The sequence below is a fragment of the Olea europaea genome, chromosome 19 (assembly GCF_002742605.1).
Source record: "Olea europaea var. sylvestris chromosome 19, O_europaea_v1, whole genome shotgun sequence".
Classification (NCBI taxonomy): Eukaryota; Viridiplantae; Streptophyta; class Magnoliopsida; order Lamiales; family Oleaceae; genus Olea; species Olea europaea.
This window is the reverse complement of record NC_036255.1, coordinates 12862256-12877524: the sequence shown is the minus strand read 5'-3', so window position 1 is coordinate 12877524 and position 15269 is coordinate 12862256. Positions and strand designations below refer to the sequence as shown.

The 15269-nt window shown below is 32.1% G+C and overlaps 1 protein-coding gene across 2 annotated transcripts; it reads left to right on the top strand.

Moving 5' to 3' along the window:
- Window positions 1-3690: 3690 nt before the first annotated feature.
- On the top strand, window positions 3691-7750 carry LOC111368875 (probable solanesyl-diphosphate synthase 3, chloroplastic). 2 transcript variants are annotated; one of them, XM_022990360.1, is made up of 6 exons: window positions 3691-4198; window positions 4324-4436; window positions 5687-5814; window positions 5895-5998; window positions 6630-6757; window positions 6926-7750. In XM_022990360.1, exons 1-6 carry the CDS (start codon window positions 3979-3981, stop codon window positions 7472-7474), a joined length of 1242 nt encoding a protein of 413 aa, XP_022846128.1. In that variant the 5' UTR covers window positions 3691-3978; the 3' UTR covers window positions 7475-7750. The 2 variants fall into 2 exon arrangements, with proteins under 2 accessions (XP_022846128.1, XP_022846127.1); XM_022990359.1 differs by having other exon boundaries at window positions 3694-4198; window positions 4312-4436.
- Window positions 7751-15269: the final 7519 nt, after the last annotated feature.

Sequence of the window (15269 nt, the reverse complement as noted above, 5' to 3'; positions counted from 1 at the left end):
CCTTCTCGTCCCTTCAATTTCCTTCACGTCCTTTCAATTTTCTGAAGGCTGAAAAGCTTAAGTTTCTGCCGAACAGCCTAGACTTCTTACTTCTAGACTCGAACAGTTTGCTGAAACATGGACATATGCTTAAGTTTTGAGGCCCTGGGCCCAAGCCACATTTTTGGAGGCCCTAGGCGGTTGCCTAGGTGGCTTGGCACTAGGGACGGCCCTGATTTGAGTGAGTACCTTTGTCCTTTCGTTATAAAGATCTATTTATTTTAATTTGCTAGTCCACATTTTCTAGATCAACCACCAAATTTGATAGTGGAACTGGATGGTCTTCTTATTATAAGCCAATAGGTAATTGATGTTACCAAAATTTTGCACCTGTTGATTTCCTGAGCTTGAGGGCTAAAGAAGCACATGAACATCAGTAACAATTTGAAGTCAAAACTAGACCTTTCTATTATAATCATGCCTCGTCAAGAAGTTGTTGTAACTGATTCTTCTCTTCGATAAATGTGGTCCAACGTCAGAATATACACCATCAATTTCAGAGTGTTGAGAGTTTAGAAGTGCCATTAATTGGAACAAAAGGAGAGCATCTAAAACAATATCAATGGTTGGAGGTATGAACCCGATTCATGAGTTTTCGGTTTTCTTGATCCAATTATTTTTGCATAATTGTTTTGGATCGATTTTGCTGTTTGTGATTGGTTCGTGTATTTGACGATGGCCCCCCACCAATTGGCAAGCACTGTTGAATCAACATGTATGTGCTTCTTATAATACGTTGAATCCCCATATCAACTCCTAGAATTTCTTCTTGTGGATTGATGTTTACTGCTTTCATATCTGCCGCGCTTCCCTTAAGTTGAAAGCAAAGTAGGAATCGTCCACAGCAGATTTTATCTTGTAATTAGACAAGATAGATGTATTGGATTTGCATCAAAATTTTTTTTCTCTCTCTCTCTTCATTTTTTCTTTATAATCATTTACTACATCTGTTTGTGATTTTTAGGATTTGACAACATTTGTGTATTGTTCCTTCTGTTTTTCAATTTTGTCCAAATTATATGATGAAAAGATGTTTTCAATTGGAATAATGACACGATATTTCTTTCTTTTAAACTTCTTCAAAAAATAAGGATAATTAGCACAAAACGTCCATACTTTTCATAATTTTTGTAGAAAACGTTCATATCTTTCATTTTTTGGTGCATTTCATCCCTACATTTACCTTTTCTTGTGCAAAACATCATTTTCATCATTTTATCTCAATAAAAGCTATAAAATGATTAATATACCCTTCTATTTAAATTTATAAAAAAATAAAGAACTAAATGCAATCGTAGTTCCAAATAAATAAATTCTCCACCTCCACCTCCTCTTTTGAACTTTTTTAGAAATTGAAACTATGATTGCAATTAAAGTGTGTTTGATTACATTTATTTTCCATGAAAAATATCAGTTTTCCACCCAAATTTTCACTTGGAGTGTTTGATTGCTATTTTTTTCCATGGAAAACATTTTCCAACTTTTGAAAATATGCATAATTTTCCTTGTCTTTAAGAAAAATATTTTCCTTGGGTAGAGGTGGTTTTTATTTTCCACAAAAGATGGAAAATATTTTCTTTTCTAGGTAATATTTTCCATGTCAATCAAACACACTCTTAGTTCTTTATTTTTTTTAAATTTAAATAGAATGATATATTAGTCATTTTATAACTTTTTATTGAGAAAAATGATGAAAATGATGTTTTCCACAAGAAAAAGGTAAAGGTAGGGATGAAATGTGCCAAAAATGAAAGGTATGGACGTTTTTCACAAAAATCATAAAAGGTAAGAATGTTTTATGCGAATTACCCAAAAAATAATGTGCCTCAGTGACATCGCATATTGAATGGCCAAGCCAAGCCAAGCCATCGCCAAGAAGCATAGAAAGCCGATGGCAAAATAATGAACTTAAGTCACCAGGGTGGGGGATGATAAACAGGCCAAGGAAGACTAGTGATGCCTGCCTTGAGGTCGAGTGTCAAATAAAAAATATAATTAACACCTTGGAGAATTCATTGTAATGTGTGACAAAAATATTTTTCAGCTTATGCCACGTTTGATAGAGGTTAAATTCCATGAAAATCATTTTCCAGCTTCCACTTTTTATGGTATTTGATAGACTTTATTTTCCATGAAAATTAAATTCTTGATTTTTTTGGGACTGATTTTTTTTTTCTAGCTTTTGTGGGAAAATATGGTGGGAATTGATTTTTCGGTTACTATTAACGTCTTTTTTTTTTTTTGAGTAATGGAAACAAATTCTAAAAATTATTGTAAAAAAATATTTTCCTTTAATTGACAATTTTCATGTAAAACAAAGTCAAACGAACACCAAAAGATAGATGATTTTCTTGAATTTTTTATTTTTTTGGCAATAAAAATAAATTTCATCCCCAATATCAGTAAATTTCATCTTTTTAATTGACAATTTTCATATAAAATAAAATCAAACGAACACAAAAAATACTTTTATTTTCAATAATTTTCACGTGAAAAATTATATCAATCAAATACAATAATTTACAATTTTCAAGTAATTCAATTCCCTACAATTCATTTTCTTTCCACCCAAATTTCACATTTACAATCAAACGGACCCTTAATAAAATTTATATTTATATTTATTTTACATTTGTTATTGGATATTGATCCAATTGCGTGTCATTGACCAGTCTAATCCAAAATATTTTTCAGCTTAATGAAATTTATATTCATATTTAATTTACATTTGTTATTGGATAATAACGATGGTTATTTTTCTATCACAAAATTGTTTGACCTCATTTTCACTTGCATCACCAGTTTTCAAAAAGTACCAATAATTTCCTGCGCCATAATAATGCCCTTGTTTGAGCCCATTTTAAAATAATAATAATAATAATAATAATAATAATAATAATAATAATAATAATATTCTTAAATAGTGTTTTGACATTATTTTAACTACACATCCTTCAATAAAATAATATTACACGTAAATTCAAAATTTTTCTTTATTTTTTAACCACACATTTTCCATCAATACACTATTCAAAAATTCATTCTCTCCACCAAAATGAGACTCAAACAAGGGCAATATCTAAGGGTCATTTGGCATCACACACATTGGCAGAATCTGTCTCTCGTACCACCAGCCGCGACTTAATTATTCCAATGATCACTGAATTTAAGTTTATATCTTTTATTGGTCACAGAGATTTAAAATGTTGAATTTTGATCACTAAACTTAGGTCAATATTTTCGATTGTTCACTGAACTTAGATTTACGTCTCAAATTGCTCACTGAAATTTAAAATATTGAGTTTTGATCACTGAATTTTTAAATATACCGTCATTAATATAACTGTTGAACTTTGAAAAATATTAAATTTACAACGAGTAATATACAATATTTTTCAAAATTAAATGAATAATGTACAATATGTTTCAAAGTTCAGTGAGTGATGTACAATATTTTTCAAAGTTTAGTAGTCAAATTAATAAGCGAAGATATAAATCTAAATTCAATTATCAAAACTCAAAATTTTAAATTTCAATGATCAATTAAAGACCTGAACTTAAGTTAAATGAAAATTGGAACTATTAACTCACTAGCCTCTGACAAATATTAGTGTTAAGATAAGAAGGTCCACCGTCCACTCCTTTCAACTACGAAGCCTTTTCCATAATATATCAATTTACTTCCTCCTTCATTTCCTGATCATTTATGTAACAAAACTATGTGGTATTTTCTGATCCACTCAATTTTCTGCAATTCCATACGTAACTCCAGCTCCTTTTCTCTTTCAGCATACAATAGCTTTTTAGTTATTTAAAAAAAATTCTATTCTTTATTTCTTGGAATGAGTTTTCACTTGGTAGGTGTGTGGGAAATGCGAAATTGAGGTGGGTTCTGGTAAATCTTAGTGGTTTTGCTTTTTGATTGAATTTAGTTTGAGAATGACGGCAGTGGCATGCCATAATCTTGAGTTTGGAAGAACAATGTTGGATTTTTTGGCTTGTGGATGCACTTCAAATGCCTCTTTTGACCGATTTCCTGTAAGGAGTTATGCTAAGGGAGCGGTTAGAAATGTCAACAGAGGCTATAAACCTCGAAAATTGGTGTGTTTTCAGCCTGAAATTGGTCCACAGACAAAAACTCCAGAAGCTTTGCTCACAGGTACTGCTGTTTTTTCCCCTCGGTCCAATTTTATTGGTTTAATAGCTGAACTAGGTTTTTGAACTTTTATTCTTTTAGATTGTGATATTTATTTCATTTTGGTATCATTTTAGCGGTTACAGCAGATACTCCACAAGTGCTAGATTTGAAGAAAGAGTTAAGAAGCCCTGCTTCGCTGACAAATTTATTTGAAGTAGTTGCTGAAGACCTTCAAACACTGAACAAGAATTTGCAGTCAGTAAGTTTCTCGTCGACAAGATTCATATTGATTTATATGCTTTGAAAACTGTGTTCTGTATTTTTGCACCGAACAGCTAGAATCTGGTACGGTTTCAAAATTAAGAACAAAGAATAGGCTTATAAAGTGTTTTGTGCTTACTTTGAATGATATATATTAGTTTGCTCGTTTTAGGCTATTAATTCAACCATTGATTTCAAATGTGTGTAATTCTGATCCTGAGGCCCCAATTTGATGGAATAATAATAATGATGTTATATTTTCTCGTGATGTAAGAACAGCATGCCAAGACGAGCATTTTGTTACTGACGATTTAGTTTGTGTGACAAATTACCTGACTGGTTAAGAGTAGCTGGGTTGAGTAGAATTTGATGCCACTAGATAGGCACTTTCCCATTGAGGAAGCAATCAAATTCGACCATAGCTGGAGATGTGCTGCAGCACTATACTGGCAGTGTAAACTTAGATGCTTCTTACCAAACTGGGGCTGTATAGCACATGGCATTTCTCTAGTATAGTTAGTGGAAGAAATGTGGTGGACTGAAAAGCATACACCAAAGATGCCTGAATGCTCAGCGTAACTTTCATGAATATCTAGATATCCATCGTTAATCTAAGTCTCCTCGAATATATCATTAGCTTTCTGCTGTAGATCCCATGAAGTTATGGTTTTATATTCATTAGAGAATCTATGCTTTCCATTAGATAATTTGTGCTTTAACATTCCAAAATAAAAATAATTTTACTTTGCAGTAACTTTGTCCGAAGGCTAAATATAGTAGTTATAAGACAAATTTTGCAATTCAGTGAAGGAAGAAAATTTGATGTTGTCATATTTTTTAAAGATGAAGTCTGCAATATTGTGTTGCTTCATTCTTTTTATCCATCGAGGTATGTCGAGTACATAAAATTAATTCGAAGAAGTTGCACTGTGTCATGATGTGTTGGCTTTACATTACAGTTTCTTCTGCTATTTATTGTTCTTTCGGTTATCATTTTCCACTCAATTTAATCATTAATAATTCCTACTGATACAGTGGTGGAACAATCACTTCACATAATGTCGTTGACGTCTTAATTTTGTACATGTTACCGCATTCTATGCCTGTATGCCACTAAGCATCCTACAAGTAGTTTCTGAAAAATTTGTTATAAGTTTGGTACCCAACTTCATTCTTCGATATCCGACCGTTTATTCATTGCAACCCCATATCTTGCAACTTGCATATCTGATAAGAATTTATTGTTAGATTGTTGGTGCAGAAAATCCAGTATTGATGTCTGCTGCTGAGCAAATCTTTGGGGCTGGTGGAAAGAGGATGAGACCGGCTTTAGTTTTTTTAGTATCAAGAGCCACTGCAGAAATTGTTGGCTTGAAGTGAGCTATCTGATTTCCTATTTATAATACTCTGATGAAAATTAAGTTGTTAACATTTATAGAATGCCTTAATTCTTCAGGGAACTGACAAAAGAACATAGAAGGTTAGCCGAGATCATTGAAATGATCCACACTGCAAGTTTGATACATGACGATGTATTAGATGAAAGTGACATGCGAAGAGGTTAGCCTTTGAATCTTTGTGCTATTGATTCATTTTTGGTGGTTGTATTTTGCTCCGCTGAAGTTATCGACTAGCTGTGTTCTTTTGTTAGACAACTAGGAAAACTGGCTTTGTATCTCCGATCTAGCCTTCAAACTGTCTCGGTCAACAAGGTCCACTGGCTCTATTAACCAGTTTCATCAACAGAAAAAGGAAAAGCACTTTTTAAGTTTTGCTGTTGTTTACTTATGAATTTTTGGACATTAGCTTTGATTATTGTTCCAGAAACCAGTTCAATGAAAACTTCAAGCTGTTAAAACCTCATTTTACCCATTACCCGAATACTAAAGCTTCATTGCTCAATAGTTGTCCCGATAAATGTCATGCTAAACATTCATTTCCATGTATGGATGTGTTTGCCTTCTTTGGTCTCTCATCCCTTATCAGTCTGCTTCTTACACCCCAAGTCCTTTTATTTTATTGAATCATGAAAGATGATCCACAAATGATTTTACAATTTCGAGTAGATCGCCAAACTCCAGGGGTTTCACTATGAGCTCGAGATATTTTAACAAATTATCTGCTGGCTTTTTCAAATTTTTTGTAGTTCTTTTTCTTAGGATAACCTCGCGTATCTACTCTCCATTTTCAGGAAAGGAGACTCTGCATCAATTATATGGTACAAGAGTGGCGGTGCTGGCAGGTGATTTTATGTTTGCACAGTCATCATGGTACCTGGCCAATCTCGAAAATCTCGAAGTCATAAAGCTTATCAGCCAGGTATACCGTACTAGACTTTTCATGTAAAAATAGGAACATCCCAGGAACCTAATATGACAACCTAATTCTTGATCCTCAGAAAAACAAAAAATAATCTATCCTCGAAACAAATTTGTTAATTTCACATTACAGTGAAATGTAACTAGTTATGTTTGGATAATATTGCAGGTGATTAAAGATTTTGCTAGTGGTGAAATAAAGCAGGCATCTAGTTTGTTTGACTGTGATGTTCAACTGGAGGAATATCTGATCAAGAGTTATTACAAAACTGCCTCCTTGATTTCTGCTAGCACCAAAGGAGCCTCCATTTTCAGCGGGGTCAACAGTTATATTAGCGAGCAGATGTATCAGTATGGTAAGAACTTTGGTCTCTCCTTCCAAATTGTTGATGACATTCTGGACTTCACTCAATCAGCCGAGCAACTGGGAAAACCGGCGGGAAGTGACCTGGCAAATGGTAACCTAACTGCACCAGTGATATTTGCACTAAAGAAAGAAGCAAGATTGAGGGATATAATTGAATCTGAATTTTGCGACACTGGATCTCTCGAAGAGGCCATTGAGATTGTCAAAAGATGTGGAGGAATACACAGGGCACAAGACTTGGCAAGAGAGAAAGCTAATCTAGCAGTTCAGAATCTTCAATGCCTCCCTCTGAATTCATTTCGTATAGCGCTGGAAGAGCTGGTGAAGTATAACTTGGAACGAATAAAATAAATGACAATTCGTCCAAGTCACACGACAGTTTGACATCAAATCAATTCTCGACATGCAATCATTGGATGAGCAGATGGAATAAGTCTAGTTAGTAAAGTTGAAGCCTCTGCCATTGCAAATGGTTCTTCACTGGAAGTGCCATTATAGAAAGCAGCTTGTGTCCTGAAAATTTTATATAATGCTGATATAATTTATCTATAGTAAGGCCTTTTTGGACATCGGCCAAAAGGGAAAACTAAAATTTCTTATTGTTGTACACTAGTTACTTTTCGTCTATTTTATGATTTTTTTTTGGGGAAAATACTTGTGTATTTATATTTGGAATTTAAGATTATGAAAAATAAACACGAAAAGGTAGACAAGGGATTTAACAAAACAACGAGGGCATGATTAGAAGTGTAAAGAGCGGTTGTTTGTGTTTGCATATCTTTGGATGTTGGGTAAGGTATGTTACGAGGATCAACTGTTTTTTGTTAATTATTTGAATCATCCTTGCTAGGAAGAAGCATGTAACAGTTTCTTGCTACATGCATAAATAGTTTTGTATGAGTTCGAAAAATAAGAGTGAGATTTTTCTTTTAGTCCTCAATTTTCGTCATTTCTTCAAAATTAATCTATTATCTCATTTCTCAATAAAGTGGTATTAGATTGACAAAGGTTGAGCCAATCGATTAAAGAATAATTTGGTTCAAATGCTAATCTGTTTTATAACAACCCTCCTTTATTTGAACTTAAACCAAACATAAAAATATGGGCAAAAGAAAATTTATATGTTGCAATGCTGAAAGGAGTAATTACCGCAAGGCATAGAATCAGATGAATAAGTTTACCACGATTAAAATTACAAAAGAATGGTCAAACTCGCAATGTGGTTGTCCAGATGTTTACCTGTATGGAAACATTGTCCCAAAGGCTATCTAATCCAGTCAACTAAACCTCTAAGTGTTCTGTGTTTACCTCAAAAAAATGTGTCAACAGATGTCGAGTTCACTTGCATCCACGTAAGCAAATTTCGGTGCATTTGGATTGGAGATTCAATCGAAGGGTCGTTGCGGCAATGGACATAGGAGACACTCTTTGACAAGAGACAAAAACGTTTGGGCACCGACAATATGATCAATGGTGGATGCAAACAAACCAACAATTGCAAGTGATTCCACCAAACATATAAGTGATCTAAATTCAAGCAAAGCAATATGAGATGAACGAGAGAGGGAGTAAATGTACCACGTTTGTCTATTCGTTTGCTAATCCTTTACAATGTTACAAGAGTTTCTATTTATTGCATTCAAGCCGATGTGGTTACCGTTGGATTAGATCCACGTGGCTTCATCTAATTAACCAAAGTCTCACATTACTGTATTATACATTAATTACATTGACAAGAGGTCAGCCGCTTTACTCTCTTAAGCTGACATGTCAGACACTCATTAATACAAACGTTATTATTGTAAGTATTATGCTCTAGGTCCAATCAACTTTGGACATAAATACTTTTATATATAATTAATGAAATTAAATGGCAGATCTATTATTTAATTAATAGACAATTAAATAAATAATAGAGTCCGTAGATTCAAATCTTCGTAATTTGTTAATCACAAGGAGTTGTGATTGTGAGATACAAATTACATCTGATTGAATCTTAAATCATCCGTGGTCGTAAGTAATAACGAGATACGGATATCGTTATTACGGATAGACCATCACGTATGACATTTCTTACTTGTGAAGTAAGTAGCTGATCTCACAAGCTAAAGTGTGGTGACACTTAAATGAACACGTGGATGTTTTTGTTATAGAACAAAACATTGGAGACCCGTCGAGAGATTCCACATGAATAACTATCTGAGTGTCAGTGGTTAATCTCTAACGTTCGGTAGTGGAATTGGTCCTTTGACTTGAGGTCGTCATAGTACCTTATATGAGGACAGTCATACTTTGGCGGTGTTGGATGTTGCTCTGAAAAGGGCCGCTAATACGATATTGTTCGGGTATGTCAAGAATCGTATGAAGGTTGTGATTGATCAATAAAGGATTTGTCACTCTTAGATAGTAGGAGATTATGATTTGCTTTTCATTCAATTAAGTCGATGATGAAATCCTTGGCCAAGGTGTACTCATAAGTCGAAAAGGAGTTTCGATTTATATTGACTTAATAGTGGAGTGAAAGATATGATCGATGATTGAGATTGACACAACTCCATATCTCGTAATTGATCGGATCATATTGACGAAGGGATTATAGTTTCACGTTAAACGAACGAATTTGATTTTGTCGTACCACGTGACATTTCCCGTCACATGTATTGCCCTGACACATTGCTAGATGTCAATCAGGGACGGCGAATGTGAATTGACGATAAATTAAAAGGGTGCTTTAATTTATCAATTTTGATTAGATCAAAATAATATTTCACATCGTTAGGTATCGTGGTCGGGAACCTAATGGGTCACACACAAAAGAGAATTGGAAGATTGCAAATTGCCAATTGGTTAATTTAACAATCGTTGGATAAATTAATTAATTGGATTTGTTATTTATATTTTCGAATTAATTAATTGGATTAATTAATTCACGGACCGGGTTTAATTAATTGGATTGATTAATTATTGGACCGGACCGGGCCGAGCTTATTTGGGTTTATATAAATACATAACTAGGGTTTGAGGTCCAATAAGGTTTTCATTATTCTTGTTGGCACAAGAAAAAAACCCTAGAGGCTGCAATCATATTCTCTGTGTGGATCACCGTTTGAGGTTGGACAATTGGACAGCTGTGGTGGCGAATAAAGGTTGATGGAACGAAAAGAAAAGCAAAAAGATTGCAGATCTGGAAAATGTACAATCTTATCACAATTTCTATCTAAACACAAAGGCGATTCTTGGTGGGAATCGAAAATTATTTTAAATTCCGCTGTGCATGTATAAGTAGATTCCCAACAATTATATCAATCATTCCTAAAGATATTCATCGGACCTGCTTTAAAGACAACGAGCACTTCGACTTTAGGAGAGAGAGTTTCGGATGTGAAGAGGTTTGACTTTAAAAGAAAGCACCTTGACAGAAGAACCATTGATGGAGGTAGCACCTCAACTACAGAGCAACTCTTGTATTTTCCTTATTTTGACTTGATTGACTGTCAAATGTCCACACGTAGTGTCTCCACGTGACTCTTATTGGGAGCTTTATATATGAAGAGTAATAGTGTGTATTCATAGCTTCTTGTATTAAAATATGTACTCGTTTAAGCTCGGTAAGAGCATTGTTCTGACATATATCAATAAGTAATATTATTAAAAAAAAAAAAAAAGGGAAAAAGAAAAAATTCTTTCTTAAAACTATATAGTAGTGCTATTCACCTCCCTATCAAATATGCTATAACAACATCGTTTCAGTAGATAACTTTTGTATTGAGTTCGTAAATGTCAGACAAGACAACTAAGAATTAAGTTACACCAGCAAAAATATGTCCTAAATCTGTGTAATCAACAATTAAAAGGAAAACAAGAATGCTTTATTAGTTTAGATTTCTCTATGTACCTCTGAAATCAGGTTAACCAAGTGAGTCAGAAACATAGAATGACAATAAAAAACCAACCTTAATCTTGATCCTAACTAAAAGAAGAAAAGACTTTTGCTTATTACCTAATAACTAAATGAGGTTTGATATCCAATTCTCAAAATAATGAAGACTATAGAAAGAATGAAGTATATGCCCTTGGCACACACAATAACTCTATCTGGCAACTCTCCTCTCCCAGAATGTATAGTCATGATATGGCATGGAGGAAATGTTGGAAATTGGTTTCCAAATTAAAATGAAAGATCGGAAATTGGTTAAGTAAAAAAATTGAAATCAGAAAGTGTCACTAACGTGTCAATTTCGACCGAATATTCGGACTTGATCCGATGGTCAAATTACAAAAGTAAAAAGGTCAACTTGTTCTACTCATCGAGTAGATGATCGTAGTATATTTGGACATTAGAAACCAATTCCGAGTGAATGAGAAATTGTGATCCAAAGATTGGAGGAAAATACGATGGAAAAGGGCTAAAATACACTGTCGCTCGATGTTCGCTCGAGTGATAGCGTCACCGTCGCTCAATGTTTGTTGGAGCGACAGTCTCGCTCGCTCGAGCAAAATTCGAGCGAAGTATGTTCTACTCGAATTTTTGAAGCGCTACTCGAGCGAAAAGTTAGCGAAAATGGAATGTTGCAACTATTCGAAAGATTGCACGATTTGACCCACACCCCTTCCTTCTCTATAAATAGGACCCCTTGGACGTCCCTAAGGGTATACCAACTCATATTTTGTATTGAACACTCTTCTTCTCTTACAAAATCTCTCTCTTTTTCTTGCATAAAATCCCTTTGTAGAGGGAGAAATTCCGTTGGTTCGCCGGTTCTTGTGGCGTGAAATGCTGCTACGACAAGATTAAACATTTGTTGTATCTTGGGAGACAACTGCCGTCAACCATGAGCACCATAGCAGGGCAATATTACCTTAAGGAGAAAGTGCCATCACTTGCCTCGGATTTCATTTCTTTTTCTTCTCCTTTTCTTGTTTCATTTTGATACCTTGATTTTGTAGTTTTGTACTACACTTTCAAGTTCACATATCGATAGTTTGATCACGCTTCTGCGGGTTAAATATTAATTTATTTTGATACAAACATCAACAACCATCATACCGCTCACATAAACCCCAGAACTAACAGGATATTCCAAAATTTGTTATTATTTTTATTGATTTCTTTGAGCCAGCTTGAGTACTAAATTGGCCATAATTTTTATTTTAGTTGAGCAGTGAGTACCTAATGATGAAAAACAATAAGTGTCAAAAATAATATAAATTGTATTATTATGGTATTGTGAATATTAAAAAGAATAAAATCCTATTTATAGGGTTATGAATAACAATAATAGGAAATAACTATAAAAGGAAAATAATTCTACACTAAAAGGAAAAATATAATAGATATTATTCTCAAAAATATCTTCCTAACTTTAACACCCTCCCCTCAAACTCAATATGGTATAGAATATTGAGTTTGAAGAAATCGATCCAATCAAATCTTCCAAATTGATGTAGAATGAACTCCAAGCACTTGAGATCTTTGTCATTGTTTATGGAGATAAGTGGCTTCTTGTTTGACTGGAAGAAAATATTTGATGGACAATTTTTTATTTTTTAAATGTTTTAGCTTTAGCAAAAACATTTTAAGTTGCTAAAATAATAGATAAATATGGGAAAAGCCGGTAAAGGTCAAGATACCGACCTTCCAATAAACCTCTGGATTTTTTTCAAGAGACAGGGAAAGAGCTGATAAAGTTCAAAATTCTGACCCTCCAAAAGTGTTTTTTTCTTAAAATAAGAAAACTCCTAAATTTTTCAAAGGGAAGGGGAAGAGCCAATAAAGTTCATGGTACCGACCTTTCAAAGTGTTTTTTTTTTTTTTTGGTCAACATAAAAAACCTCTAGTTTGTTTAAATACTAGTTATAGTTGAATGTGTATGGCCTGTTATTATAAAATACTTTTTGTGAAAATATTAAAAATAATTAATACAAATTGTTCGTGTGGAATGAACTTTTGATTCAAATAAAATAAAAATCAATTTGTGAAAATAATTTAAATAGTTGAGGAAGTCAATTAGAATAGTCGATTCATTTACCCTTTTGATTTGAACTGAACATCCAATGAACATCATCCTTTCTTCATATTCACTTAATATGCATTAAACATATCAATTTTATTTATTATAAATACGCATTTATGTCCCCCACTCATTTAACTTCTCTATATCTTAGCATTCATTGAAGAAATCAATTAAAACTCTAAAAATATTCATCTTTTTTTATATTTTTTAAATAAATTTAATTTATTATCCAGTCAACTAAAATGAATTTGTCAAATGTATATTGATCATAACTAAATAATTGAATAAATAATTCATGATAATATTATTCAAATGATTAATAAATTGAATGTATGTTGAAAAATGAGAAGATAATGAATATGTTAAGCATGATTGAATAAATTAAATACATATTAAAAAATGAAAAGTAAGGTAATGAATGTGTCAAACGTACATTCATCATAACTAAAGAATTGAAAAATAATTAATGATAATAATGTTTAAATGGTTCAAATGATTAATAAATTAAATACATATTGAAAGAGGAAAAGTAGGGTATTATTGAAATAATCAAATACTTATTGAAAAATAAAAAGTAAGGTATTATCAAAATAATTGAATTATAGTAAAAATAGAATTATCTAAAAAATATTTTTATGGATTGAACATCCAATGGATACTATCATTTCTTCATATTCACTTAACATGCATTGAATATATCAATTAAAATTATTTATTATAGACGTGCATTATGTTCCTCTCATTTATCTTCTATGTATTTTAATATTCATTGATTAAATCAATTGGAAAAAAACTCTAAAAATATTCATCTTTTATTCCAATTTTTTTTAATGAATTTAATTTATTATCCAATCAAGTGGAATGATTTTGTCAAATGTACATTGATCATGACTAAATAATTGACAATATAATTCTTGATAATGCTGTTCTAATAATTAAATAAATGAAATACATATTGAAAAACAAAAAGGTAATGAATCTGTCAAATTTACATTTATTATAACTAAATAATTGACAAAATAATTAATGATAATATTGTTTAAATAGTTCAAATAATTAATAAATTAAATTTACATTGAAAAATGAAAAGTAAGTTATTATTTAAATAATTAAATACATATTAAAAAAATGAAATGTAAGTTATTATTGACATAATTAAATTATAGCAAGTATATAACCGTCTAAAACATTATAGTAATGTAGGAATCGTCCAAAAAAATTCTCGTTTGATGAGATATTTAATATATTATAGATGTCTGTATCTTTTATGCTTTGGTGGGTTCCATCTGACATTTTTTCGGGAGCTAGATTCAATTTGAATTTCAGCAACATTTGTAGAGCCGAAGCCAAAGTGTGGATGGTAACTCATCTGAATGAGTAAAGTAAAGTGTTATAACCCTTTAACTTGATGGAGATAAGCATGGGACTTCAAGTTTAGAGAGAAAATTCTACAAGAATTTTTTTTTGTAACGCCACTTACTCATTTTTCGTGATTATCATGTTTATGTAGATTAATTTCATAATGTTACATTAATTGCTCAATTAATATATGACTAAAGGCCTATTTGATAGGCCATTATTTTTCATGAAAAATTGAATTCAAATTTCAACTTCTACTTTTTGTATGTTTGATAGCGTTTTTTTTTCAAGTAATTGGTTTTCTTGCCACTTGAATATTTTTTTGGTTTTCCTTGAAAATCAATTCCCACCAATGTGGTGGAAATTGAATTTCTAGGCTATTGCTGTCAAATTATTATTATTATTATTGTTATTTTTAATTTTTTTTTGCAATAAAAACAAATTTCATCCCTAATTGTGAAAAAAATATTTTTCTTTAATTGACAATTTTCATGTAAATAAAGTCAAACGAACACTAAAAGATAGATGATTTTTATTTTTTATTTTTTTTACAATGGAAACAAATTCTATCCCCAATACCAGTAAATTATATCAATTTAATTGACAATTTTTATATAAAACAAAGCCAAACGAACACCAAAAACACTTTTATTTCAATATTTTTCATGTGAAAAATTATACCAATCAAATACGATAATTGACAATTTTCAGTAAAACAATTTCTAGACAATTTAATTCCCTATAATTCATTTTCTTGTCATTTGAATTTCATC